We start from the raw sequence: 26,593 nt of genomic DNA on the forward strand, positions 1-26,593 counted from the left end.
ACTCCCGGCACCTTCCCCTGCAACCGCAAAAAATGCAAAACTTGCGCCCACACCTCCCCCCTCACTTCCCTCCAAGGCCCCAAGGGATCCTTCAATATCCATCAGAAATTCACCTGCACCTCCACACACTTCGATTCTCCTTCTCCTTTGACCTGCTGCGCTTTTCTAGCAACACATTTTTAAGCTCTGATCCCCAGCATCTGCAGTCCTCACTTTCTCCTAATTATTTACAACATACAGGTTTTCCAAATAATTACAGTAATAGCAACAGAAAGCTTACCTTAAGCCACAACAGGGAAGAGTAATAAATCTCATTAGGGCTAGAAGGACTCGCAATGGCAGTAGAGTAAAGAGATACAAAAAGGCATCCAGGCAAAGGAAGAATCCAAAAAACATTAACTGAAAAAATAGAAAGATTTATCAAAGCATAAAATGGCTCTCACAAAAAACTTAACAGTATACAAATTTCTACGCATTAGAACATACTTTTTTTTAAAATAGGTATTTTTATTGAAAAAAGAAAATTTTAAAGATTTTTTTACAGAAGTACAAAAATAATACAAACAAGTGTTTTCTACTTTGCAATATAATAACAGCACCAATAGAAAATTAAAAAGAAAAACCCAACTAACTACTAATCGATTTTACAAACAACCAAAACATAAAATAGGATATCATACATTACTAACAGTAAACAACAAAGCAATTAAATAACTAGATACATGCGCAAAATAGATTTATATCAAGTCATAATGGAACCCGTATTTATACGGGATTCCTTCCCCTGGGGCCCCTAAACCAGCCATAACCATTACCACAGCTAAACAAAAGCCCTGGACAATATGGCCGAAATATCTGTATCGATATAGTTCAAAAAGGGCTGCCATGTTTTATAAAATAATTCCATTTTTTGGTGCACCATATTTGTGAGGAAGTCAAGGGGAATATATTCCATGACTATCCTGTGCCAGTTTGAAAGTTCTGGGGGGCCTTCAGCTACCCAATTCACTAAAATACTTTTCCTCTCACAAAAGGAGAGGATACATCCATGGAGGGAAAATCTGAAGAGCCCAAAGTAGGGACATTGGATCCAATCTGGTCTCCATACCAAAGATCTGTCAAGGCATTCGCTACTCTATCCCAATACCTACGGATCTTATGGCATGTCCATAGACAATGCGTGAGAGTGCCAACTACTATATTACATTTAGGACACATTGGGGATGCTCCCGCCTTGAATTTTTCGAGTCGTTCAGGTGCCATACGAGCCCTGTGAAGCATCTTTAATTGAGTAGCCTGAGTTCTGTTACAAACCGAGACCTTTCTGGCATTTTCCCAGATGTCCTTCCACATTTCTAAAGAGAATTCCAATCCTAATTCTTGATTTCATGTTTTATATAATCGTTCCATGTCCTTAGAGACCTTATTGTATTGTGAATGATAAAGAGTACTGACCGAGGGCGGCCCATCGGCCCTAGCACTCTCCTTTCCCTGTCTGATTTGTAAGGATTGACTATCAGTATTAGATTACTTAGTGTGGAAACAGGCCCTTTGGCCCAACAAGTCCACACCGACCCGCTGAAGTGTAACCCACCCAGACCAATTCCCCTACATTTACCCCTTCACCTAACATTACGGGCAATTTAGCATGGCCATTTCACCCAACCTGCACATTTTTGGATTGTGGGAGGAAACCGGAGCACCCGGAGGAAACCCACGCAGACACGGGGAGAACGTGCAAACTCCACACAGTCGCCTGAGGCGGGAACTGAACCATGGTCTCTGGCGCTGTGAGGCAGCAGTGCTAACCACTGTGCCACCCATCAGTGCACCCATCAAATTAGAAAAGCTGCAGTGTGGTCTTCTTTTGTATAAAGTCTCGTATTTGAAAATACCAAAACAGGTCCCTGTTAGGCAGCCCAAACTTCTCGTGCAGCTGTTCAAAGGACATCATAACCTCCCCATCGAACAGGTCTCCAAAGCAGGAGATACCTCTGGACTTCCAAGTTTTAAATGTAGCATCTGTCAGCCCTGGATGAAATCCCGATGCTCTCACTATAGGGGTATAAGGGAAGGATTTTTGCAGGGTTTTCCTCATCTTGTCGCATTGTCCTCCAGGCTTTAATTGTATTTGGTACAAGAGGGTTTTTACAATAGTCCATAATAACTCTCATCTTGTCCATAAATAATAGATTGATGAGGGGACATTTTGCTTGGGAGGTCTCAATATCTAACCAGATTGATTGTGGGTCACAAGAGACCCAGTCAGCGACATAAGATAATAAGGAACTCAATTGGTACCTCCTGAAGTCTGGAAAGTCCAGCCCAACCCTTGCTTGTGGGAGCTGCAGCTTTTCTAATTTGATAAGGGGCTGTCTATGATTCCAAATAAAGGAGCCGAGCCAGCCGTAGAGCTTACACAACGCCAGTCTCGGCAGCATCAAGGGGAGCATTCTCATAGGATATAGAAGACAAGGTAGACTATCCATCTTAACGAAGGCTACTCTGCCTAACCAGGATATTGGGAGATCTCCCCCGCGTTGAAGGTCCTGCCTTATTTTCTCTAATAAGTGTATGTAATTGGTTTTATACAGCTGACCAAATACTGGAGTGATAAAAATACCTAAGTATAGAAAACCTTCTAGTGACCACCGAAAGGGAAAGCAAGATCTGTCCGATAAATTGGATACACTAGCAAGACGGCATGGCCTCCGATGTCATGAAATTGATTTTGTAATGTGAGAATCTACCAAATAAATTGACCACTTGAATTAAGCGGGCACGGGTGTCAGAGGATCACTTAAGAAAAGGAGGACATCATTCGCAGAGAGAGTAATTTTGTGCTTGCCCGATCCAACCCTCAGCCATTATATTAGGGTCAGTTCATATAGCTTCTGCCAGTGGTTCAATCATTGGCATAAATAGTAATGGTGAAAGAGGACATCCCTGACGACATCCCCTGCCAACATTAAAGCTATCCGAACTTAAACCAATGGCGATCACCGCTGCTTTGGGATCATTATATAATGCTGAAATCCATTCAGTAAAGACCTCTCCAACACTGAACCTTTCCAGCATATTAAAAAAAATATGGCCATTCTACCCGATCAAATGCCTTCTCTGCATCTAGGGAGACAACTAAACCCAGTATTGTTCCCGATTGACAGGCTTGTATCGTATTTAAGACCTTTCTAATATTATTAGTTGACCTGCGACCCTTTATAAACCCCATCTGGTCCTCTTTTATAATGTATGGTAAGACCCTCTTCAGTCTTAATGCTAACACTTTCGAAAGAATTTTGAAATCCACATTTAACAAGGATATGGGTCGATATGAAGAGCAATCTTCTGTGGCCTTTCCCTTCTTAAGCATGAGAGAAATATTTGCTTCTCTCAACGAAGGTGGGAGGCAGCCCTGACAATATGAGTAATTGTACATATTTATGAGTGGCCCAGCCAGTTCCCCTATAAGTTCTTTATAGAACTCAACCTGGATTCCATCTGGCCCAGGCGTTTTGCCACTCTGAAGCTGCCTAACCGCATCCTGTACTTCCTGAGTTGTCAAGGGGGTATTCAAGATCGACACCTGCTCCGAGGTTGAACCCGGAAGGGCTAAATTTTTAAAGAAGGACTCCATCTTCCCAGTTCTATCCTCACACTCCTGCAACTTCTACAATTCAAAATAGAACTTTCTAAAGGCTGTATTGATCTTGTTACAATCACAAGTCAAGCTACCAACACTTTCTCTAATGGACGTAATGGCCTGGGGAGCCTTTTTCTTTCTGGCAAGGTACGCTAGATATCTGCCAGACTTGTCACCATATTCAAATAGTGTCTGCTTTGCGAATAATATTTCCCTCTTTGCTGTTTGGGTAAATGCAGTATTCAAGGTTGTCCTAATGGCTGTGATCCTTTGTAGCTTAGTAATGAAGGGCCTATCAACATACACTGTCTCAGCTGCCTTCAAGTGAGCCTCGAGCAGGCGCTGTTGCTCTCCCTTTTGTCTTTTCCGGGTCGCAGACTAGGAGATGACCAAGCCTCGCGCATATGCCTTAGTGGTCTCCCACATCATCGAAGGGTTACTGGCTGTACCGGAGTTAATTTCCCAGAAGGTTTTAAATTCCTGTGAAAAATACTTTATAAATTTGCTACCCTTCAATAAGAAAGGATCCATACGTTAATGTCGGGGGCCTATCCCATCATCCCTAGTCTTGACTTCCATATATACTGTGGCATAATCAGAAATAGTTATATTACCTATTTTACAAGACAGTATCAAATTCAAAAGGGTCGAGGGAACAAAAAAACATATCAATTCTGGTATGGCACTTGTGTGGGTTAGAGTAGAAAGTAAAGTCTCTACCCTGGGGATGAAGACACCTCCACACATCTACTAATCCTAGCTCCTTGTTCAGATTCGCCAGTTGTCTGGATCTCAGAGATATACCCATAGTGCTCCTAGTAACCTATCCGTCACTAGATCAATAATAGTTAAAATCTCCTCCTATAATTGTATGGCGGACCCCGAAAGCCATCAACTTAGAGAACGCTTCCGTTACAAATTTAAAAGGGTGTGCCGGGGGATAAAAAAGATTCAAAATTCCATATTCCTCTCCATGTATTAGGGCTTTGACCAATATGTACTATCCAGACTCATCTTTTAACTGGCTTATTATTTGGAAAGGAAGATTCTTCCGAATAAGAATGGCTACTCCCCCACTTTTTGAGCTGAAAGATGAAAAGAAAGCCTGACCAAACCCACCCTGTTGTAGCTTTAAGTATTCTTTGTCAAGTAGATGTGTCTCTTGTAAGAGAGCTACATCAACCTTTTCTTTTTTAAAGACTTGATAATATCTATTTCCTTTTAATTGGCGAATTGCTCCCCTTGACATTCCAAGTGCACCACCTAAACGAATGGCTAGCCATGATTGTCCAGACAGGCCCGAGACCCCGCAGGAGGAAGAACCCCACCCAAAAGACGTTGAATAAAGACCATAGAAAATTCACAAATAGAAAAACTCTTTAAAACATTTAAATCAACACAATTAAGAACTACTCCGAAATAAAAATAATACAAAACAAATTTGATAGGAGGCTTTCCCCCTTGTGCCCAGGGGACATAACTACCTATATCAATAACCCCACCATAATCTCTCCTAGCTAGGGCCTTGCCCTCGGCCCAGGCTTTACAGAATGGAGTAAATAAATTCAAGTGTCTTATAAAACAGGAGTTAAAAGTGAGTGACCCACCCCTCCCTCCACACCAACACCCAGGTATGTTTAATAAAAACAATACAAAATAGAAATATATAAAGTTATTAAATTACAATCCCAGCAAGTATTAGGCAACTAAATAAGAAGAAGAAAAAAGAAGAAAAAATACCTCCCCAACAAATCAAATAAGCCACACAAGCTATAAAAAGGAGACCAAAGAAAGAGTAAAGAACAAGCTCCCCCCCACCCCCCGATAAAAGGTGAGAGAAAGAGAGATGAAGAAAGAAAGAAGGGTAAACAAAGGGGGGGGGGTGCAAAATAAAGTCATTATCCATACAGTTCAAGTTCCGCAGTCTATTTGAGAGTCCAAGAATTCTTTTACTTTCTCCGGTGATCCAAAGTTATATAAGGATCCTCCATAGCTGAAGTGCAGCGTTGCCGGATATCACATGGAGTATTGAATATTTAAGTCTCTCAGATGCTTCTTCACCTCATCGAATGCCCTCCTCTTGCAGACCACGACTGGATAGAAGTCCCGAAAAAGCATTATCCTGGAGCCCTTGTACATCATGGCCTGGGGATCCTTCCCCAGGATTCTGCAGGCCTCTAGGAGCATTTGAGCATTTGTTTTTCTTCATAACATTGAAGTCGGACTAGAACCGAGCGGGGGCACTGGTCCAACCCAGGCCCGCGTACAGCAACCTGGTGGGCCCACTCCACCCGCACCCGGCCTAGCTCCGACTCGAACTTCAATAAGTGTAGGGGCCATCGCTCCAAGAAACCCACAAGCTGGCCTTCCTCTTCCCGTTCGGGAAGGCCCAGCAACTGAATATTTTCTGACGACCCCGATTCTTGAGGTCGATGTGCTCCTCCAGGGTCTGCACTCGGCGCTCCAGAGCCCGGATCTAACCCACGGATGACACAGCAGCAATCTCGGAGGCCGCGGCCCGTTGCTCCACCCCTCTGACGTGCTGCTCGAGTATTTTGATCTCTTGGTCATGCTGCAGAAGCATGATCGAGATGGACTCCCACCTGGACCGGGCCTCCTCGATGGACGTGTCGATCCTCTGCTAGAGTTTGACGATTTTGGAGACCAGGCTCGCCTCTGCTGGTAAGTCTCCCGAGGCGGCCATGGATGTCCCTGCTGCTGCAGGAGTGGGTGGGGGAGGGGTCCCTGCCTGTTGCGAGTTGCGGGAGTTTTTGCCCTCAGTCATTTTTAAAATAACACCAAACTGTTAAAGTTTGATGTGAAATGACTTTGTATGCTGGGCAAAAGCTATCCTGAATGATTTAAAAGGTGAGGTGAAGGTGGGCACCTCACTTAGGCAGAGCACTGCAGACTCAAATTTACTGGGATCTCCCAGAACATATATTTTAAAGATTCAAATATATATATATAGACATATGTAATATGTTCCATTGATAATCAGAAAAAAAAAGGACAAACTGCGCACGTCCCTTTCTGTACCGGTTTTGGTACAACAGAGGCAATAGAAGTATGTACGGGAATGTTGAGGCTTCCATTGTCTTTACAGTAGGAAAACAAAAACGCAGTTCCAGTAAACCAGGCATGATATTTGGGAGAATGAGAGGAGCAGGGTGAATCAGATTCACATACAAACATAAAATGCAACTATCCATTGAAACAAGACAGAATTGTATTCTCCACATACTATGATAGTTTAACCTCCAAAACAGGATTGGGTACAGGATAATCGCATTTGCAAGAGACTTGCAAAGATTAAACTGTCTTTTTTCTGGAATTAATTTTGTTGCGCACGAATCAAAATTGAGAAAATATGCTCTCCATCTTGAGAGGCACTTTGTTCGGTAATGAGCCACACACTGAAGGGGAGTTGTCAAAATAATGTTCTAATCATTCCAAAATTGGAAAAAGAACTGCAAAAGAATTTAGAAGCTGCATAGCTAGAAATCTTCATAAGACGACAGTCAATTTGTGTAAGAGGTAGGAATGAAACAGTTGAGCACATTTCTGCTCTAGAGACAAAATTGAGAAAAGGCTGATATACTGGACCTGCACCTGACTTCTAGGCAAGCATTATAACAAAACCTTGCCATTTCTTTTTTTTTAACAAATAATGTAGCATGGATCTATCAGATTTGGTATTACTTCACTCTAAGGCATCTGCAGAGACACAGATGTTGCATTGAAAGGGTAATCTATTGCTACTGATATTAATATCCAAACTAAAATAGAATGGCCTGTAACTTAATCAGATGTGACAGAACTTTCAGCAGCAGGTACCAAGGGAGGGCACCAAGCAAGAAAACTCAGTTACACAGGAACTTCCACCTACAGTTGGGTATGGTGAAGCAGGGCAGCTGGTGCAGTCAAACAAGCCCTCCCTAAAATATAAAATAAAGGTGTCTTTAGAGGAGGAAGAGGACGACTCATGGTGAAGAAGAACCAGGCAGACAAAAGGATTCCTGGACCCAAAGTAAACTTCAGGCTTTATTCAATGTAAATACTATAAATATATCCTTGCTTAACTTTAATTTCTCTCATGATTGTAACTACCTGTTTCATGATCTTCGATCCTTACTGTGTTCAAATCTTATGTTACATTTCTGACATAGCCAATTTCACAATGCATGTTTCAAGACAACAAGATGAACAACATTGAAAAGCACCTTGCCAAGCTAAAGTTAAGGAGCTGAAACTGGCAATATCTGTAAGGGACATTGAAGGCGCTCTTAGATTCAGATTGCAAGAAGATCTTTAGTCCAAATCCAGACAGAGGCTCTCCACATACATCGTTTTGACATTACAGGAAAAGGAAAGCAGTCCTCCTGATCAGATGAACAGAAAAATGGACAGATTTGGAGAAAGACCTGGATTGCATGCTTCTACAACAACTGAAGACCTGATTAAGGATGCACAATAAAATCAAAAAGCAGTTCATTATGGCATCCAGGTCCTCATGCAAGTGAATAGGTGGAATTTGTGGTGGAACATATGTATGGATAAACCCACAGGGAAATAGTAGAAGGAAGTACGGATGTTCAAAAGAAGTCCATGGCAGATCTTTGAGATATTGATTAAGGTTTTATGAGCATGCTGTAGCCAACTAGCTACCACAGAGATCTTATAAGTGTAAGCAAGCAAAGGAGAAAACCTGGTTCCATGGCCTGGAGCTGGAGAAGTTGCCTGATCACATCATCCTCCTGGATCCCTCCTACAAATCAACCACGGACAGGATAATGAAGGACCGCCCAACAGAAGCAGCAAGAAATGCGAATATAAAGATGGAGTTGAGGTAGCTTTGAAGTGACAATACTCAAATTTTCTTTGAAGCATGGGGTCACATCATCCAGATCATGGGGAAAGATTGGACTGAGAAGACCACAGACGAAAATATCATCAGGAAGGTGACTATTGAGAGGACGGATGGGGATGGAGAGCTCGGGCTGAAGAGGAAGGGGAAAAGATTCACAGCAGGCAGAGAACCAGAATAAGCATTGAAATTGTGACAGGGTGGACACTGCAAGTCAGACTGTCTTCAACAACCACTGCATCAGGCTTATTTGATATCTAGAGCTGATGAAACATTACAAGCTCTCAAAAAGTGCAAAGTATTCCTGCAGTGTCAATTTGGCACACAGCTATCCATTGCTGAACAAGATGTTGAAAAGACGAAATTTCAAACAGGCAGTTGGGTACTTTATAAGTATACAAGACTGCCACTTGAGATTCGAAATGGCCCCACCATCATCATATGTGTCAGAGATAATTTTTTTCTAGCAATGTTAATTTCTCTTCCCTCTTTGTGTATCCAGACAACATATTAATCTTTGGCTTGACAGTTGAGGGGACCGTTGCAAGACTCAACATTGTTTTAGCCTATTTGATGCAATTTAACTCGAAAGTCAAAGCAGAGAAGTGCCATGTTTTCTAGACAAAAAAACATTATTCCCAAAGATGCAGAATCTGAGCAACAGAGTGATGGTCAGGCCCTGGACAGGGAGGGATCGACATGGGTCCCTTAGTCTAGTGGGTTACTATGGAAGATCTGCATGACACTATACACAGTTGGCTGCCTCACTCTGCAGTTTGCTGAGGAAATCAGAGAATGCTACAGGAATGGTTCGGAAAGGATATACAATACTTCATAGACTACCATTGGTAGTTGAACACTTGCATGTGAAGATTCATTTTGTACCCTAAAGAGGTCTCATCAATCTGCGCTTGGCTACACAGATTTCCCTCTAAGCTTTAGTTTGGAAACAGACTCGCCAGTTTCCTTGACAAGAACAACTGCAGTCACAGGGTGAAGGACAGAAAAGAATGGATATTGCCTATGTCAGAGGCTCAAGGCAAACAAGACGAATATGGAGAATTACTCTAGTATGAAATTTGAACTTCTAACTTTGAGGTGAGCTATTTCCCAGAAGTTTAGAAATATAGAACATAGAAGATATCCCTCGACTCTGCGCCACCATCCAATATGATTATGGCTGATCACAGAACTCAACACACTAATCCCATGCTCCCCATACCCCTTGATTCCTTTAGCTACAAGAGCTGTATGTAATTTCTTCTTGAAAAATAGAATTGCCTCAATCACATTCTGTTCCCATGAATTCCACAGGCTCACCACTCTCTGGGTGAAAAACATTTTCCTCTCCGTCCTAAAAGATTTACCCTGGTTCTAGATTCTCCCATCAGAAACATTCTTCCTGCATCTAACACATGTGGTCCTGTAAGAATTTTATAGGTTTGAATGAGAACCCCTTATTCAAAGTGAACTCCAGTGAACAGTCCTAACCTATGGAATCACACCTCGTATGTCAGTCCCGTCATCAGGAATCAACTTTGCAAACCTTTGCTACACTCTATAGCAACAACATCCTTCCTCAGAAAAGGAGGCCAAAACTGCATACATTATTCTAGGTGTGGCCTCATCAATGCCCTTTATCGCTTCAACTCCCACTCCCACTCCACCAAGGACATGCAAGACCTGGGTCTCCTCCATCGCCAAATCCTAGCCACCTGACGACTGGAGGAAGAATACCTCATCTTGCGTCTTGGGATCTTCCAACCACACAGAATCAATGTCAATTTCACCATTTTCCGCATCTCCCCTCCCTCCACCTTATCCCAGATCCAATCCTCCAACTTGGCACCACCCTCTGGAACTGTCCTACTGTCCATCTTCCTTCTCACATATCTGCTCCACCCTCCACTCCGACCTATCAGCATCACCCCCAGCTTCACCCACCTATCACATTCCTAGTTACCTTCCCTCCAGCTCCACACCTCCCATTCATCTCATTCTTCCTGCCTTCACCAAGTTCACACAGTCATTCCCACCCATCACCAAAAGGTCTCAAGTTTTAGCCACGATTGATTTGTCTACTTCAGTGTTCCATGTCAGATTCTCAGTGATCAGGAGCTGTACTTGAAGAGCAAGATCATCCAGGAACTTCAAGATCTGTGGCATTGCCAAGAACCACTATAACCATTGCCAAAGGTTAATGAACAATGTGAACTATTCAACTGCATTCTGCATAAGTGTATACACACCTTCTCTTTTGAGAGGAAAAGAAAGCATCATGGGTAACTTCCAGAGTGGGTTTATGCTTATAACAGCATCACGCACCCATCCATAGGCTATTCTTTACATTCTTTCTTCTTTGGACAAGATCCAATCTTTCCAGTGGACTTTCCTTGGGCTCACAATACCTTCTGACAGAGATGGCTAGTTCAACAAGTGGTAGTTGCAATGCCAGGCATTTGAGACAGCAAGACATGTGTGTGACAGAAGTGTCAAGAAGGAAAACACTGATTGCAGGCTGACGGAAATACACTTCCATTCAGCTCAAAGGGCTTGGAGAGATATGGGCCGGGTGCTGGCAGATGGGACCAGGTAAGGTTGGGATATCGAGTCGGCATGGACGAGTTGGACCAAAGGGTCTGTTTCCGTGCTGTACATCTCTGACTCTGGGTGGCATAAAGAATCCCTGCTTCATGTCCTTTAGGCCTTTTGTGTGTTCACATCTTATGTAACATAGATATATTTTAGTCAGATATGCTTCAGATTTAACTGTAAATAGGAAGAACAAGAATGTTCTCAAGGTAAATTTTCCATAAAGCTTTTCCTATTCCACTGCTGTATCAGAGATAATTGACTTCAAACTTATAACAGGAGGGAGAAGTCCAGAAAAAAAAAAATCACCCACTTGTAGCCAAGGTGAGAACTATCTCCATTTAGCTGAATTACTTCATTTAAGTAGCATTCCAATTCCTTGCTTCAAGATTGTGTCTGTATGCAAGGAAGATTATAGAACAACTTCTAAAATTAAATCTGTTTCTTGAAATTTACCATCAGTTGAGACTTGAATTTTCCATAACACCCAATTGCGGATTTACACAAAAACACCACTCATTTCAAGTATGCTGAAAAGTTTTGTGATTAACAACTGTGTAAAAATCACAAAGCCAGATTGGAAAGTTATTAACATGCATTTATTAGAAGATGTAAAAGTGACTGGGATTAGTATGCTGAGGAAAAAGAACACTGTATTTTCAAATAGTGTAACCCAATAGTGGTATTTTAGATATGCTCCATAATACCTCCTCCACTGATTTTCATTTTAGACCAATGGAACATTTCACTGACAGTCAACCATCCAAACCATGCAGCAACATTTACAGAGCACCTGGGTCAGGGCAAGTAACCATGAGAGTAAATAAATGACTGAATTAAGAGGAGAGAAAAGAGACCAAAAAGAAAGTGATCTTAATAGTTCCAAGGGTTAAAATACATTAGAATAGCGAATCATACAGCAAGATACTGTCATGGTGCATTGGCAGTGTCCCTATCCCTACAGTGAGATGCCCAGTTCAAATACCCACCTGCTCCAGAGATGTGTAAAAACATCTCTAAACAGGCTGATCAGAAAAGCAGTTTTTTTAAAAAATTACAATGCACATCTTTGGGGGGGGGAAGAGAAGAGGAGGGTCTTTGACAGCAACTTCCTAATTTACATGATTAGCCAAGTGACAGATTGCCAGAAGCTGCTGTCCAAATTTCCACACAGTTGGTAAGTGACTACTGTTATTCGAGCTGTTATATCAGCCGCAAAAATCAAGGCCAGTGGCTTGTCTTAACATTTGATTCAAAAGACATTTGCTCCCTCTATTGGATAGTACATTCCATGAGCGTTTTCAACGCACATTGCAAACAAATCAGATTGTTCTATTCAAATCAAAGACACCAGAATGACTTCTTATAAGGCATCCTTCTGAAGTATATAATTCCATTCATCATACATTGGCGAGTTAAAACTCTTCACTGATCTGTTCATAAGAAGGGGGATCAGATACGTACCATTTTGAAGAAAAATCATTTTATTCTGGTCAAGATTTTCCAGACAACAGAGGCTGTGGCTGGGTGGGTGGGGCTTTGGACAATGAGACTGAGAAACTGGAATATGGAACAGGTTAGACTTTTTTGTCCTGAAGACAGTTTATTGGAAATAAAATATCAAAAGGTCAAGGAAAACTGTGCATTACCTGCTATTTACTAGCAGGTAATGCACAACAGATTACGGACTAAAGTTGCTGCATTTCCACAGACCTGAATATGGATTTTGGAGAAGTTTGCGAGGAAAAGCAAAACACTATCTGCCTCTCTCGGTCAGTGAAAAACAATTTAAAGGCAGTGGAAAGATCATTCAGTGAAGTACTCATGAGACCTTGAGGTTTCAAATAATAGGGTTCCCAACTTTATCCCCATCTGAATCTGAAATCTGGTGTGAAGATCTTCCATCATTCTGCAATGTTCAGGAATTTGATCTCATGAACAAGAAATCAATGAAACTGTGAGAACTTAACCTCCATTCATACTTCTAACACTACAGGGATATTGTTCCTGTTTTGTCATTTATTTTCCACAAACACAAACTGGCTTTGCAGAGCTGTGTTGTCTTATCTGTGTTTGGAATTAAGGACATATAGTTTAATTCTGAATAGCAACTTAATTGCTGATTATTTTTGCTACTTGATTAAAGAACAAATCTTGCTTATAATAAATGAATAATGCTTGAGTTCATAAAAGAAGCCTGGTGAACTTTCTTTTTAAGTTCTGGATAGTAGCGCACAGAGACAAATTGACCATTTGTGATTCAATAAAATGTGCATTATTGGTATAGCTTGTGGAATATGGCTGAATAACTATTGCACACCCATCAGAGCCATATCACAATTGATAAAGGCGACTAGACATGGAAGAGATTTACAGCATCAATAGTCTTAACTACTGAACAGGTTTATTTGTAAGTACATGTTGTGGCCTTTGATACAGCTTCTGCAGTTAGACTATTTCAGTCCAGGTTCTAAGCCTTGGACTAATAGTGTGAGTATACTAAAGTCCATTTCTGGGCAAGTTCACAGTTTTAATTCAAGCTGCCAATGACGGGAGTCAATGGTGAAGGCATTGAAAACATAGTTGGAATTATATTCCTCTGCTAATTGAAAGATTGAAATGCATGGGCAATTACTATGAGTGTTCATGCATCATGACTTCCTCTGTGATAAGGGTGTGAAAGTTTGCTTTTAATTCCATTGGAAGACCTTGGCCTTTATATTTTGAAGCATACCATCAATATCAGATCAAGACACAAATAACCAATTTCAATAACTGCCCTGATCTGCATATGTGGAATTATTTTCTCTCGGTCACTGATTTCTTCTCTCCCATATGTCTAGTCTTCTCTCTTTCATATAATGTCCTCCTTTCTCGTTCTCTGTACTGCTTTCCCATACTCCTTTGCCCACTCCTGTGTCTCAAAACAGGAAAAACGTTTGGGAGCAGTCTTATAGGACCTTAAGTGTAACACCTAACTCTAACACAAAGACTGGCTACTTCCAGAACTGTGTACAAAGCTTGGTAAAACAGATTTGGGTACATCTATGAAGTAAGTGTACAAACTGGAACTTAACGAGTGGGAGTTTAGTCTGCGAGTGAGCACAAGATTTTGAGTTCCTTAAGCTTAGGAACAACAGTAAATCCAACAAACTGCAATTAATTGGACATGGAAAGAATAAAAGTAAGATTTTCTGACTAGAAAATACCAACTTAAAATGATCGTAGTTGCAAATTAAGAATATGTGCTGACCACATGGTAAGGCAAACTTCAATATGGGTGAAAAGCAGTCTAGATAGGAAGGCAGAATTCAATACTGTAGTCTAATTTGGATACCATGATATATCATTGAGAAGTAACAACAAGGCTCACAGACAAATATATTTAGAATCAGACATAATACAGAAGTATGTGGAATAGATATAAAGGAAATCCAAGCTAGCTATGGCTTGCACACACATAACACACAAATCATAAAGCTGCAAGCCTCAGGAGCAAACAGCAAAATGGGAATATGAGTAATCGTTGTCATTGAAATCCTGGGCAAGGGAGGGTGAGCTCTTAATATCCTTGGGTAGAGGACATTCTGGAATAATTAGAAAGGGAAAAGGAAATGGGAGTTTTGATGATGAGCTGTCCGCTTAAACCGCTGCAGGCCCACAATGCTCTTAGAAAGGCAATTCCAGGATTTTGACCCAGCAAGAGTGGAGGAATGGCAATATATTTCTAAGTCAGTGAGTGCCTGGGGGGGGGAGGAACCTTGCAGGTGGTGGTGGTGTTCACATATATGATGCACTTGTCCTTCTAGATGGAAGTGGTTGATTTGTAAAGTGCAAAAATTCATCTTTGGTGAATTTTTGCAGTGCATCTTGTAGGTAGTACATATTGCTGCTACTGAGCATCGATGGTGGAGGGAGTTTATGTTTGTAGATGTGGCGCCAATCAAGCAAGCTGCTTTGTCCTGGATGGTGTCAAATTTCTTGATGTTATTGGAGCTGTACCCCAACCAGGCAAGTGGGGAGTATTCCATTACACTCCTGACTTATGCCTCGTAGGCAGTGGACAGGCTTCGAACATCAGAAGGTTAGTTATTCGCTGCAGTATTCCTGATTGATAGATATTAGTAAGATAAAGCAGGATGTCGTGAGCATACATGTGGAAACTGTCTTCATTTTGAATTATGTCAGAGGCATGACATATAGAAGAGGGTCAGGGATAGATTCTTACAGAACAGTAGAAGCATGTCTGCAGGAACATGAACAGAATTCACTACAAGTGATTCTCTGGCTATTACACAGATATAACAAGCACAGATAACATGCATCGTAACCTTGCTGTACAACAATTTGTTAGGATTTGGAATGTTTTGCCTCATAGTGGGTGACCATAGTTTTAACACTAATCATCAAAAAAGAACATTTGAAGAAATGGAGGTGTCCAAAATAACTGCTCTGTTCCTTTAAAGAGTCAATGCAGACTCAATGGATTGAACTGACTCACAAGAACAGAGGGATTAGGAACAGGAATAGGTCATTCAGCCCTTTGCATCAACTCTGTCATTTAATGAGATCACAGTTGATTTGATTGGCCTTCAATTCCACTTTTGCCTTTTCCCTCAGAAACCTTTGGCTTCCTTGTAGGTCAAGAGTGTGTAATAGTTCAGCCATCAATGCATTCAATGGCTCAAACTTGATTGGTCTTCAGGAAAGAGGATTACAGAAACTAATGACCAGAAGGGAGGAGAAAAAGCACATTTCTGTTTTAAACGGGAGACCCTATTGCTTTGACTGTTCCCCCACCTGTCAGCCACCAGTTCTCTATGTTTGAGATTTCTCTACCGGAGAAAACACGTTCTCAGTCCCAAAGGATCTTTTATCTTTCAATGAGATCCCTCCATGTTCAATCCATCTCTCGCACTTCTGCCATCACCCCTTCTCCTCCCTCCCAGAACTATTAGCCCCAACTTTCCACCCCAAAAGGTTTCCACAAAGGATTCTCTTCTACCATTTCCACCACCTCCAGCAGGATACTACCTTAAACACATCTTCTGATGTGCTCTGATGAAGTGTCATCTAGTCTCAAATCACTAGCTTGCTCTCTCTCTCCATGGATGCTGCCTGACCCACTGTGATTTCCAGCTTTTTGTTTTCAGTACAGATTCCAGCATCTGCAGTAATTTGGTCCGACATCTTCTCCTTCTCTCATTGCCAGCATTCTTCAGTTACTGTTCCCTTCATGGCATCCTAGTCTCCTCCTAATACTTCCACATTCACCCATGGCATCTTCCCAAGCAATTGCATAAGATCTAACATGTGCACCATCACCACCTCCTTCCTCACGATCCAAGACCCCAGCACTTACTACGTGAAGCAACATTTTACTTGTACTTATTTAAACTTGGTCTACTGTATTCATTGCTCACAAGACAGTGTCCCTTACATTGGCAAGACAAAATGCAGATTGTGTGACCACTTTGCAGAACACCTCAGCAATACACACTGCTGCTATTGGGCATCGATGGTGGAGGAAATGAATGATTGTAAAGGTGGTGTCAAGCTTCAGCAACAAAAGCTGAATGCTAAAGAAAGTGATTCCATCAGAGAGAGTGATATTGATGCATCCTAGGAAAATAAATATACTTCAATTGCTGATTGTGCAGTCTGCTTTCAAAAAGATTTGGGCTTTTTAAGTTTAACATATGCTTTTGGAAGAGTTTGATACTTGCAAACAAAATATTAAAACAAAGGTCAGTCAATATGTGACTGTAAACTATGTCACTGAAATCCATTGTTTTTCAGTTTATTTATTCATTGGAAATTTGGAAATTAAACAATTTATGCAAAATAATTGATGGAATTAACTTACTTTAGAAATAACTTTGAAAACACTGCAGGGAAAATGCATGATAAATGATAAGATTATGAGCCATCAGTGAATCTAGCAAGTTTAAAGTGGTGGTGGAGAGGGCTGGGGTTGGAGTTGTTGTCATCATCAGGGGCAGTTCTACTTCACTGCCAAGAGAAATAACGATCACCAGAAACTAAATATGGGCATTCACTAATGTTGGACACTCTGAGCAATTTCCAGAAGAGTGTAACCCAAGCATTCACTTCAATATATTGTTGTGAGTTTGCAGTTAATGAAGTGTCAGCACTAATTACTGACCTCAACAAAGCTGTGCACAAAGATCTAGTGATACCTGTGACACGCATTTCATTTTGCCTGACATTACTTGCTTTCGACACCAAGTATTAGGGAGTTCATGACACACAATAGTATAATGTCATGAAGGTTAAGTAAATTACGTAGTAACCACTTTGAAGTATTCTCTAAAAGCAAAGAAGAAAATAAAATGCACTTACCTCTAATCATTTATCATGAATTTTACAGAGAAAAGACTGAAGATTCAGAATAATGTAAAAGCTAATCGCAAAAATATTAAAACCAATGATATAGGTGAGATCATTAATAATAAAAATGTTAAATTTTAGTCAACAACCTACAAACATAAAGGAATATTACCTTTTCCAGTTCCCGAGGAATTCGCAAACATGTGTACACTTTCTCCCTCCTCTCTTTGTATTTGGCTTCATTGTGTTCCAAAAGATACCCCCTTGTCAACTCAGCACTAATAAATCTCAGCAGGGACAAATCTATATTAAAAAGGCATTAAAATATGCATTATTGGTTAGTTACTTTGATGTTTCTTGAAACGTTATGACCAGGTGAGTGAATTAGCTTCCCTCTTTTTTAACATCCTCAATTGCAAAGATTTTAGACTTCCAAACACACGATACTATCAAAATATAGTTAAATTTGTAGTCAATTGGTTCAAAATGAAAAAGCTATGTTAAATAGAAGAACAGCAATTTTATTAGCTACTAACACAGAACAATATATTAAAAATGTGACACTGGAAAACAGAGATACAAATCCATTTTCTTTTCTTATCCTCTGCCCAAAAGCCATTTTCCCAAAATACTATTCACATGTGTATTCCCTCATCATTGTTTTGAAGGTAGAAAATCTCAATAGTGACTTTAATCTGAATTATGAAACATCCAAAAAGTTGTAAATCAAAAACAGAGGACAAAAGTTTCTTCACGACTGAGAGAGGTTCAGTGCCTTTTGATAAAATGTTAATTTTGCTCAGATTATCTTTGTTTATCTCACATTAGTTTTATGAGTTTGGCTCATCGTTATCGGGTGGCTGAGGCCAATTTAAGTCAGTGTTTCTCCAAACCGTTTTAGGCTGGGAAATCTCAGGTATTTAATTCAGATGAAAACTGATTGCCATGATATAGTGGCAACATGTGAACTGAGGGCAGAATGCTAGTCATTTGTCTCATTTATTAAGCAATTATTAATCTAGATATGGAATCACAGTAGATGCATGAGCTCCTAAATGAATACTTCACATCAGTTTTTACTGTGGGGAAAGAAATGAAATCTAGGGAACTTGGGAGAAATGAGTAGTGATGTCTTGAAAAAGTCACATTACTAAAGAGGTGGCACTGGAGGTTTTAAAAAGCATAAAGGTAGATCAATTCCTGGGACTTGATCAAGTGTATCCCAGGAAATTTTTGGGAAATTAGGACATAAATAGTAGAGATATTTGTATCATTGACAGCTATGGGTAAGGTGCCAGAAGACTGGAGAATGGCCATTGGTGGACCATTATTTAGGAAAGACTTAAAGAAAAAGCCAGGGAACTTACAAACTAGTGAGTCTAAAATCAGTGGTGGATATGTTGTTGGAGGAATTTCTGAGACACAGGATCTACATGTATTTGAAAAGGCGAGGACTAATTAGGGATAGTCAACATGGCTTTCTGCATTGGAAATCTTGTCTCACAAATGGTTGAATTTGTTGAAGAGGTTACTGAGAAGACAGATGAAAGCAGTGTGTTAGACATTGTCTACATGGACTTTACCAAGGCCTTCAATAACTTTCCGTATGGTTGACTAATTAGTTAGGTTAGATCACATGGGATCCAGGGAGAGCAAACCTATTGTATACAAAATTAACTTGACAGTAAGAAACAGAGTGTTGTTGTTCAGACTGGAGGCCTATGGCCAGTAGTGTGATGCAAGGATCGATGCTGTCTCCGCTGTTGTTCATCATTTATATAAACGATTTGGACGAGAGTATAGAAAGCATGGTTAGTCAGTTTGCAGATGACACCAAAATTATTGGTATAGTGGTCAGTGAAGAAGATTATCTAAGAGTACAATGGGATCTTGATCAATTCCAGTAACCCACCTAAAGGAAGAATGTGAAGCTTGAAAGGGTGCAGAAGATATGCAAGGTTGTTATGGAGAGTAGAATGTCTGAGTGGATAGGCTAAGACGTTTTTCCTCTGGAGCGTAGAAGGCTGAAGGCTAACCTTTTAGAGGTTTATAAAATCATGAGGGGCACAGATAAAGTGAATAGCCAGTCTTTTCCCCAGATTAGGATAGTCCAAAACTAGTGGGTATAGGTTTAAGGTGAGAGGGGGAAGATTTAACAGGGATCTGAGAGGCAACCTTTTCACAGTGAGGGTAGTACGTATATGAAATGAGCTGCCAGTGGAAGTGGTAGAGGCAAGTACAATTACAGCAACATTAAAGGGCATTTGAACAGACACATGGATAGGAAAGCTTTATAGGGGTATGGGTGAAATGCAGGCAAATGGGATTACTTCAGTTTAGGAAACCTGATTGGCATGGACAATTGGATTGAAGGGTCTGTTTCCTGCTGTATGACTGACTTAAAAAGTTATCTTGCAAACTCAGCAAATGCAATTTGAAAGTAATTATTCATAACAGTTTAAATAGGAGCAAAACATGTTGCATAAAAGATTCAAGCTTTAAAAAGAAAACTCATTTCAAATGATATTTAAATCTGAAATAGAACATTCAAAACAAGTTATGCACGACAAATTTAAACAAACTATTGTTTGATTTTGATGAACATATTAATCATGCATTTTAATAGGAAAAAAAAGGAGGAAAAAGAGCACAGGCACTGCTTAAGATATTACTCAGACATTTCTGACAAGAAATATAGCTTCTTTTTTCCACAAAACACAGATTATCACCTAAAGTGCTTGCTGACTGAATCGATTTATAAATCAAGCAATTAAGCTACCTCAAGTTTATTGGTGTGGGTAAAACTATTAATCACCAAGTTAAAAAGCTAGTTTAGTAAATATCAAAAACAAGATGAACAATACACAGAAGAACTAATCGTCCCATTCCAGAAATTTACTGTACTATACAGATTAACTTGAGTAACTGACAAGGCAATGTCAATAATTAGCTCAATGCCAATATCAATGCAATGAACCTAAACTAACAGATTTTGTTCATGTGAAATCTGAGATTATAAATTTGCCACAATTTATCAAACTATTTATATATGTTCATTTCAATGAAGAATAACTAAAACTTGCCAAACAACATTAAAATTAATAAGTACAGGTGCTATAATTTAGAGATAAAATAGAAAGTATATCAAGCCCTTAGCAGATCAATCACTCAAGTGAGGGAACATTTTCTATGCCTTAAAGAGGTTAGCAGAATGTTGTGAGTTCAGAGGGTTCCTCCAAGATGCGTTGTGGGACCATTGAGTTTGTGGCCTCCAACACATCAGAAGCTACTAACAAGGAGATACCAGGATTTCAAGGCAGTTTTTGAAATTGTTACCTTGATGGAGTTGGCTGCCAGTGATGATGTCTGGGTGCATCAAGCAGTGGAAACGCAGCAGAGTGTGTACCAACCACAGAATGCCGCCGATATGGCTAAGTGGCCATAAGGAGTCAACGTGTTGGACTCGAGAATTCCAGTGCTGCAGCTGTTAAGTAAGTAGGTTGTACTGCCTGAAATTGCTGCGTACAACCTAAGAAAAGGAGAGTCAGAGAGAAACAGCCCTGCGGACAAGACATAAGGTACATGCCACCAGACAGGGGATACACAGGAAGTCAGCTGAATCTGTGGAAGAAGAAAGCCTAGAGTCAGTAAAGTCTCAGTTAAATGTATTGGGGTGAAACGGATAGTTTGTGGGATTCTTCACAAAGTGGAGGGGAAGACAGTAAAAATGGAAGGGATAAGGAGGCAGCGGTGTCCCTGATTCCTGAATCAGAGTATCAGAAGTTGAGGGCACAGTTGAAATGTGTGGCGCTGGAAAAGCACAACAGGTCAGGCAGCATCTGAGGAGTAGGAGAATCAATGTTTTAGGCATAAGCGCTTCATCAGGAGTGCAGAAGGGGGCTGAGAGATAAATAGAAGTGGGGGAGGGTCCTAAGGCAGAAGAAGATGAGGCATTTTTCCTCCAGGCATCAGGTAGCTTGGATTTGGTGATGGAATAGGCCCAGGACTTGCATGTCATTGGCAGAGTGGGAGGGGGAGTTGAAGTGGTCGATCTGGTGAAATTGACATTGATGCTGTGTGGTTGGAGGGTCCTAAGGCAGAAGAAGATGAGGCATTTTTCCTCCAGGCATCAGGTGGCTTGGATTTGGTGATGGAATAGGCCCAGGACTTGCATGTCATTGGCGGAGTGGGAGGGGGAGTTGAAGTGGTCGACCACAGGGTGGTAATATTGTTTGTTACGTGTGTCCGAGAATATTCTCTGAAACATTTCGTGAGTTGGTGTCCTGTCTCCCCACTGTAGAAGAGATCATATCAAGAGCAACGGACACCGTAGAGGAGATGTTGGATGTGCAGGGAAATCTCTGCCGGATGTGGAAGGATCCTTTGGGGCCTTAGATGGAGGGGAGGGGAGAGATGTGGGTGCAGGTTTTACACCTCTTGCAGTGGCAAGAGAAGGTGCCAGGAGTGGAGGGTGAGGGCATGAACCTAACGAGGGAGTAGCGGAAGGAATGATCTCTGCCGAATGCTGAGGAAAATATATCTCTGGTGGTGGGGTCTTACTGCAGGTGACAGAAATGGCGGAAGATGATGTTCTGTATCCGAAGACTGGTGGAAGGTGAGGACCAGGGGGTTCTATCCTTGTTGCAGTTGGAGCGGAGGGGTTCAAGGGCTCAGTTGCGGAAAGTGGAGGAGATGCACTGGAGGGCATTGTTGAGCATGTGAGAGGGGAAATGCGGCCCTTGAAATAGGACGCCATCTGGGATGTTCTGGAGTGAATTTGCTCCTCCTCGGAACAGATATGGCGGAAATGGGGGATTAGTGAGTAAGGGATAGAGGGTTTGTGAAGTTGATGAACTGTTCAACCTCCTCCGTGGGTGCAATTCCACTCCAGAGCATCCCAGATGACCTCCTACTTCAAGGACCGCAATTCCCCCTACCAGGTGCTCAACAATGTCCTCCAGCGCATCTCTTCCACTTTCCCCACCTCCGCCCTTGAACCCCTTCCCTCCAACCGCAACAAGGACAGAACACCCCCAGTCCTCACCTTCCACCCCACCAATCTCCAGATACAACGCATCATCCTTTGCCATTTCTATAGTCAGACCCCACCGTCACAGATACATTTCCCTCCCCATACCGACTAGCATTCCGCAGAGACAATTCCCTCCACAACTTCCTTGTTAGGTCATCGCACCCCTATCAACCCACCCTCCACTCCTGACACCTTCCCTTGCCAACGCAAGAGGTGTAAAACCTGTGCACAGATCTCCCCCCTCACCTCCATCCAAAACCCCAAAGGATCCTTTCACATCCAGCAGAGATGTTCCTGCCCATCCAAACACCTCAACTACTCTGTCCGTTGTTCTTGATGTGGTCTCCTCCACATTGGGGACACAGGATGCCAACTTCAAGAAAGTTTTAGGGACCATCTCTGGGATGCACGCACCAAACAACCCCACCACCCTGTGGCCGACCACTTCAACTCCTCCGCCAAGGACATGCAAGTCCTGGGCCACCTTCACAGTCAAATTCTAGCTACCCAATGCCTGGACAAAGAACGCCTCATCTTCCCCCTAGAGACCCTCCAACCACACGACATCAACGTCGATGTCACCAGTTTCCTCATCTCCTGTCTTCCTACCTTATCCCAGATCCAACCCTGCAACTTGGCATTGCCCTCTTGAACTGTCCCACCTGTCCATCTTCCTTCCCACCTATCACCAAATTCCCCCCCCCCACCATCATTGGCAGATGGAGCTGATAGGATACCCATTATTGGCAAAGACTTTGCATAGGTGTTCCTCCTTTTCTTTTTAAAAAAAAAGGACCTACCCCACCTTAGAAACGTACCTGTTGTGCTTTTCCAGCACCACATTTTGATTCTGACTCTCTAGCATCTGCAGTCCGTACGTTCTCCGAGGATTATACTGCAGACATGCAGAGAATAAGTGGTGTCACTGAACAGCTATGTGCTGGTAAAAGTACAGTTACGGGATCAGTAAGCAAAATTGCCACTTTATGTAGCAAAAGGCAAATACCCTGGATTATTTGGATGCTCCTGATAAATACAAATATGCCTTCAAATGTATACTGGGAGAAATAAAAGGAGTGAAAATTAAATTGCAGATGAAGCCAGAGGCTCAGCGGAGGAGTATGAAGGCACATCTGAGAATGTTCGCGATCCAGCCTAAAGTGGCAGTGGAATTTGAACACCTGGTGAATCTGGAAGCGTTGGCACCAGTAACCACAGGTAAATGGGCTACTCTCATTGTTCCAGTCTTAATAACGTGGCATAGTGAGTACTGTGGTGACTTTAGGATCACAGTCAACCCCATCCTGAATGCGGATCAATACCCCCTACTGCTCAGAGAACATCTATTCAGTGGACTGGGGGTGGAAAGAAATTTTCAAAAAGGGATCTGTTGCAGACCTACCTGCAGACGGGCGTCACAAAGGAGACTCAGCCACCACTGATGATAACGACATATAGGTGATTTTACTACTGCAAGAGCTTCCTTTAAGTGTCATGTCAGAGCTGGCTCTATTCCAGAGGGCTGCGGATCAAATATTAAGTGGGTTGCCAAGTTCCCAGTATTATCTGGATAATATTTTTATTACTGGATCCTCTGAAGAGAACCATTTGAAAAATTCAGAAGGAACCCTAAAAAGATTGTAGGAGCGCAGCCTACATGGAGTTTTTTGAAGACTCCATAGAGTACTTGGGCCAAGTAATCGATTGTAAGGGACCACAAGGTGCCCAAGAAAATGGAGGCTATCAAAAAGGCCACTAGGTGAGGAATGTGTGTCAACCAAGATCGTTCTTGGATCTGGTAAATTACAATGCCAATCTTGGGTGCTATATGGCAACTAGGATTCCCTGGTTGGGAAAAGGGTGGCCGTGGAAACAGATCCAGGAATGAGAGGTGGCTGACTGGAAGGTGAAGCAATCCTTAAAAAAGGTCAGAAGTGCTAATGCATTTCAATCCGAAGTTGCCACTACAGTTTGTCTGATGCCTCCCCTTATGGCATTAGCGCTGTACTGTTACACATCTTACCAAAAGGAGAGAAAGGCCCATTGCGCCTGCATCAATGTCACAAATGAAACAGAGAAGAATCATGCTCAAGTTGAAAAAGAAGGATTGAGCATCATGCTCAATGTTAAGAATTTCATCCATTTCCTTTATAGCTGGCACTTCATGCTACTGGCGGACCACAGACCTCTAACCTCTATTTTGGCATGTACACAGGGATACTGTCAATGCCAGCAGCATATCTGAACAGATAGGCACTGGCTCTGTCAGCCTACTCACTTGAACTCAAATACCAACAGGCAGAGAAGCACAGCATTGCAGATGTCAAGGGTGCCATTATTGGGGAATAAAAGACTGGAACCTAAAAAGTATGTACTTATCCCAGGATGACAAGGTGCTGGTTTTGGGCAATCAGGTGCGGAACACTACTTGGAACAATCTGGTTTAGAGCCGAGTGGTGGACTCAGTCCTAAGAGGGACGATCAGTCATGGAAACTACCCAGAATTATCCCTTACCTGCCCAATTGTAGGGAGTTGACTATACTGATGGATATTTAATGTGAGAATGAGAATTGTTAATTCTTTTCCTGTTAAGAGGAAAAGTGCTGGAACAGGTGCACCAAGGATATCTTTGATGGATGAATGTAGACTTCCAGACTGAGGAGAAAGTGGGATGGATGGATGGATAATCCCATGTAGTAGTAAGAAAGGTGCTATGGTTATTGCCCCTTCACCATGGAAACGGCCTCAAATACCATGGCAACAAATTCACATTGATTTTGCAGGACCGGTAAAGGCACAGATGCTACTAATGGACGCTCACTCCAAGTGGCCCAAAGTAGTGGACATGAAGTTGTATCAGCGGAAGCAACAATAAACCAACTGGATGAAATATTTGCCAGGCTTGGGAATCCCAAACAAGTCATGAGTGACAGTGGTCTAGAGTCTGAAGTACAAGTACCTGGAAAATGAGTGTCAGACTTGTGAAATTGACTCTGTGATCACCCTGCAACTAACAAGAGATTTGTCCAAACCTTGAAACATGCTTTAAAGACTATATAAGGAGAGGGGTCTCTCTATACCAAGTTACAGTACACACAGTAAAGCATTATTTATTAAATTGACAATAATCACCTCACTTTTAAATTCAAATTTGGTTGTAATCAACTCAGCAGTGGAGTGGGGTGAAGAGGGGATTAACTTCACCCTTCCTGATTTGATGATAGGAATTCAATTCAATAAAAGATTTAAATTGCATTTTTGATAACAGGATACTCCAAAGCCCTTTACAGCCAATCAAATACTCTTGTTCTGTAAGCACGTGATTTAGCAAAAAATCTCAGTAAATTTTCACATAGCAAGATCCCATAAAAGCAATTAAGTAAATAAATAGATATTTAGTTTTTAGTTTTTGACTAATTGATAAATATTGGTCAAAAAAAAAAGAGACAACTTCCCGACACTAAATAGCATGCATGGTTTGTTACATCCAACCATCAGTGCAGACCGGTTATGTTCAATCTCTCTGGACAATCAGTTTAAAGTTTTAGTGAATAGCTGTAGCTGGTTGATTTTCTTGCAAACGTTTCATCTTCTTCCTGGCTGAAATCTTCAGTGCTGTGTAGCCTCTGGATGAAGTGCTATCATTATGATCTGTCCAAATTTACACAATTCTGTCTGTTGTGGTGGGTGTTCGACTTCTGGTATTGATCTGTAGATGGGGTCTATTTCAATGTGTTTCCTATTCATATACCCATCCAAATGCCTCTTTAATGTTGCAATTGTATCAGCCTCCACCACATCCTCTGGCAGCTCATTCCATACACGTACTACCCTCTGTGTGAAACGGTTGCCCCTTAGGTCTCTTTTATATCTTTCCCCTCTCACCCTAAACCTATGCCCTCTAGTTCTGCACTCCCCGACCCCAGTGAAAAGACTTTGTCTATTTATCCTATCCATGCCCCTCAATTTTGTAAACCTCTATAAGGTCATCCCTCAGCCTTCGATGCTCCAGAGAAAACAGACCCAGCCTGTTCAGCCTCTCCCTATAGCTCAAATCCTCCAACCCTGGCAACATCCTTGTAAATCTTTTCTGAACTCTTTCAAGTT

General features: G+C 41.6%; 1 protein-coding gene across 3 annotated transcripts in view; it reads right to left on the reverse strand.

The window, feature by feature from the left end:
• The window catches only part of LOC122552087 (transmembrane anterior posterior transformation protein 1 homolog), a 115,567-nt gene that overhangs the window by 78,216 nt on the left and 10,758 nt on the right, over positions 1-26,593 (reverse strand). For 2 of the 3 annotated variants that reach the window (XM_043694614.1, XM_043694615.1), the window contains exons 2-3: positions 17,626-17,756; positions 281-399 (exon numbers count right to left, since the gene is read on the reverse strand). In XM_043694614.1, coding sequence (XP_043550549.1) covers positions 281-399; positions 17,626-17,756 — 250 coding nt within the window. The remainder of the gene's footprint in view (positions 1-280; positions 400-17,625; positions 17,757-26,593) is intronic. The other variant, XM_043694617.1, reaches the window with a different exon arrangement.

The sequence above is a fragment of the Chiloscyllium plagiosum genome, chromosome 1 (genome assembly GCF_004010195.1).
Source record: "Chiloscyllium plagiosum isolate BGI_BamShark_2017 chromosome 1, ASM401019v2, whole genome shotgun sequence".
NCBI classification, from domain to species: Eukaryota; Metazoa; Chordata; class Chondrichthyes; order Orectolobiformes; family Hemiscylliidae; genus Chiloscyllium; species Chiloscyllium plagiosum.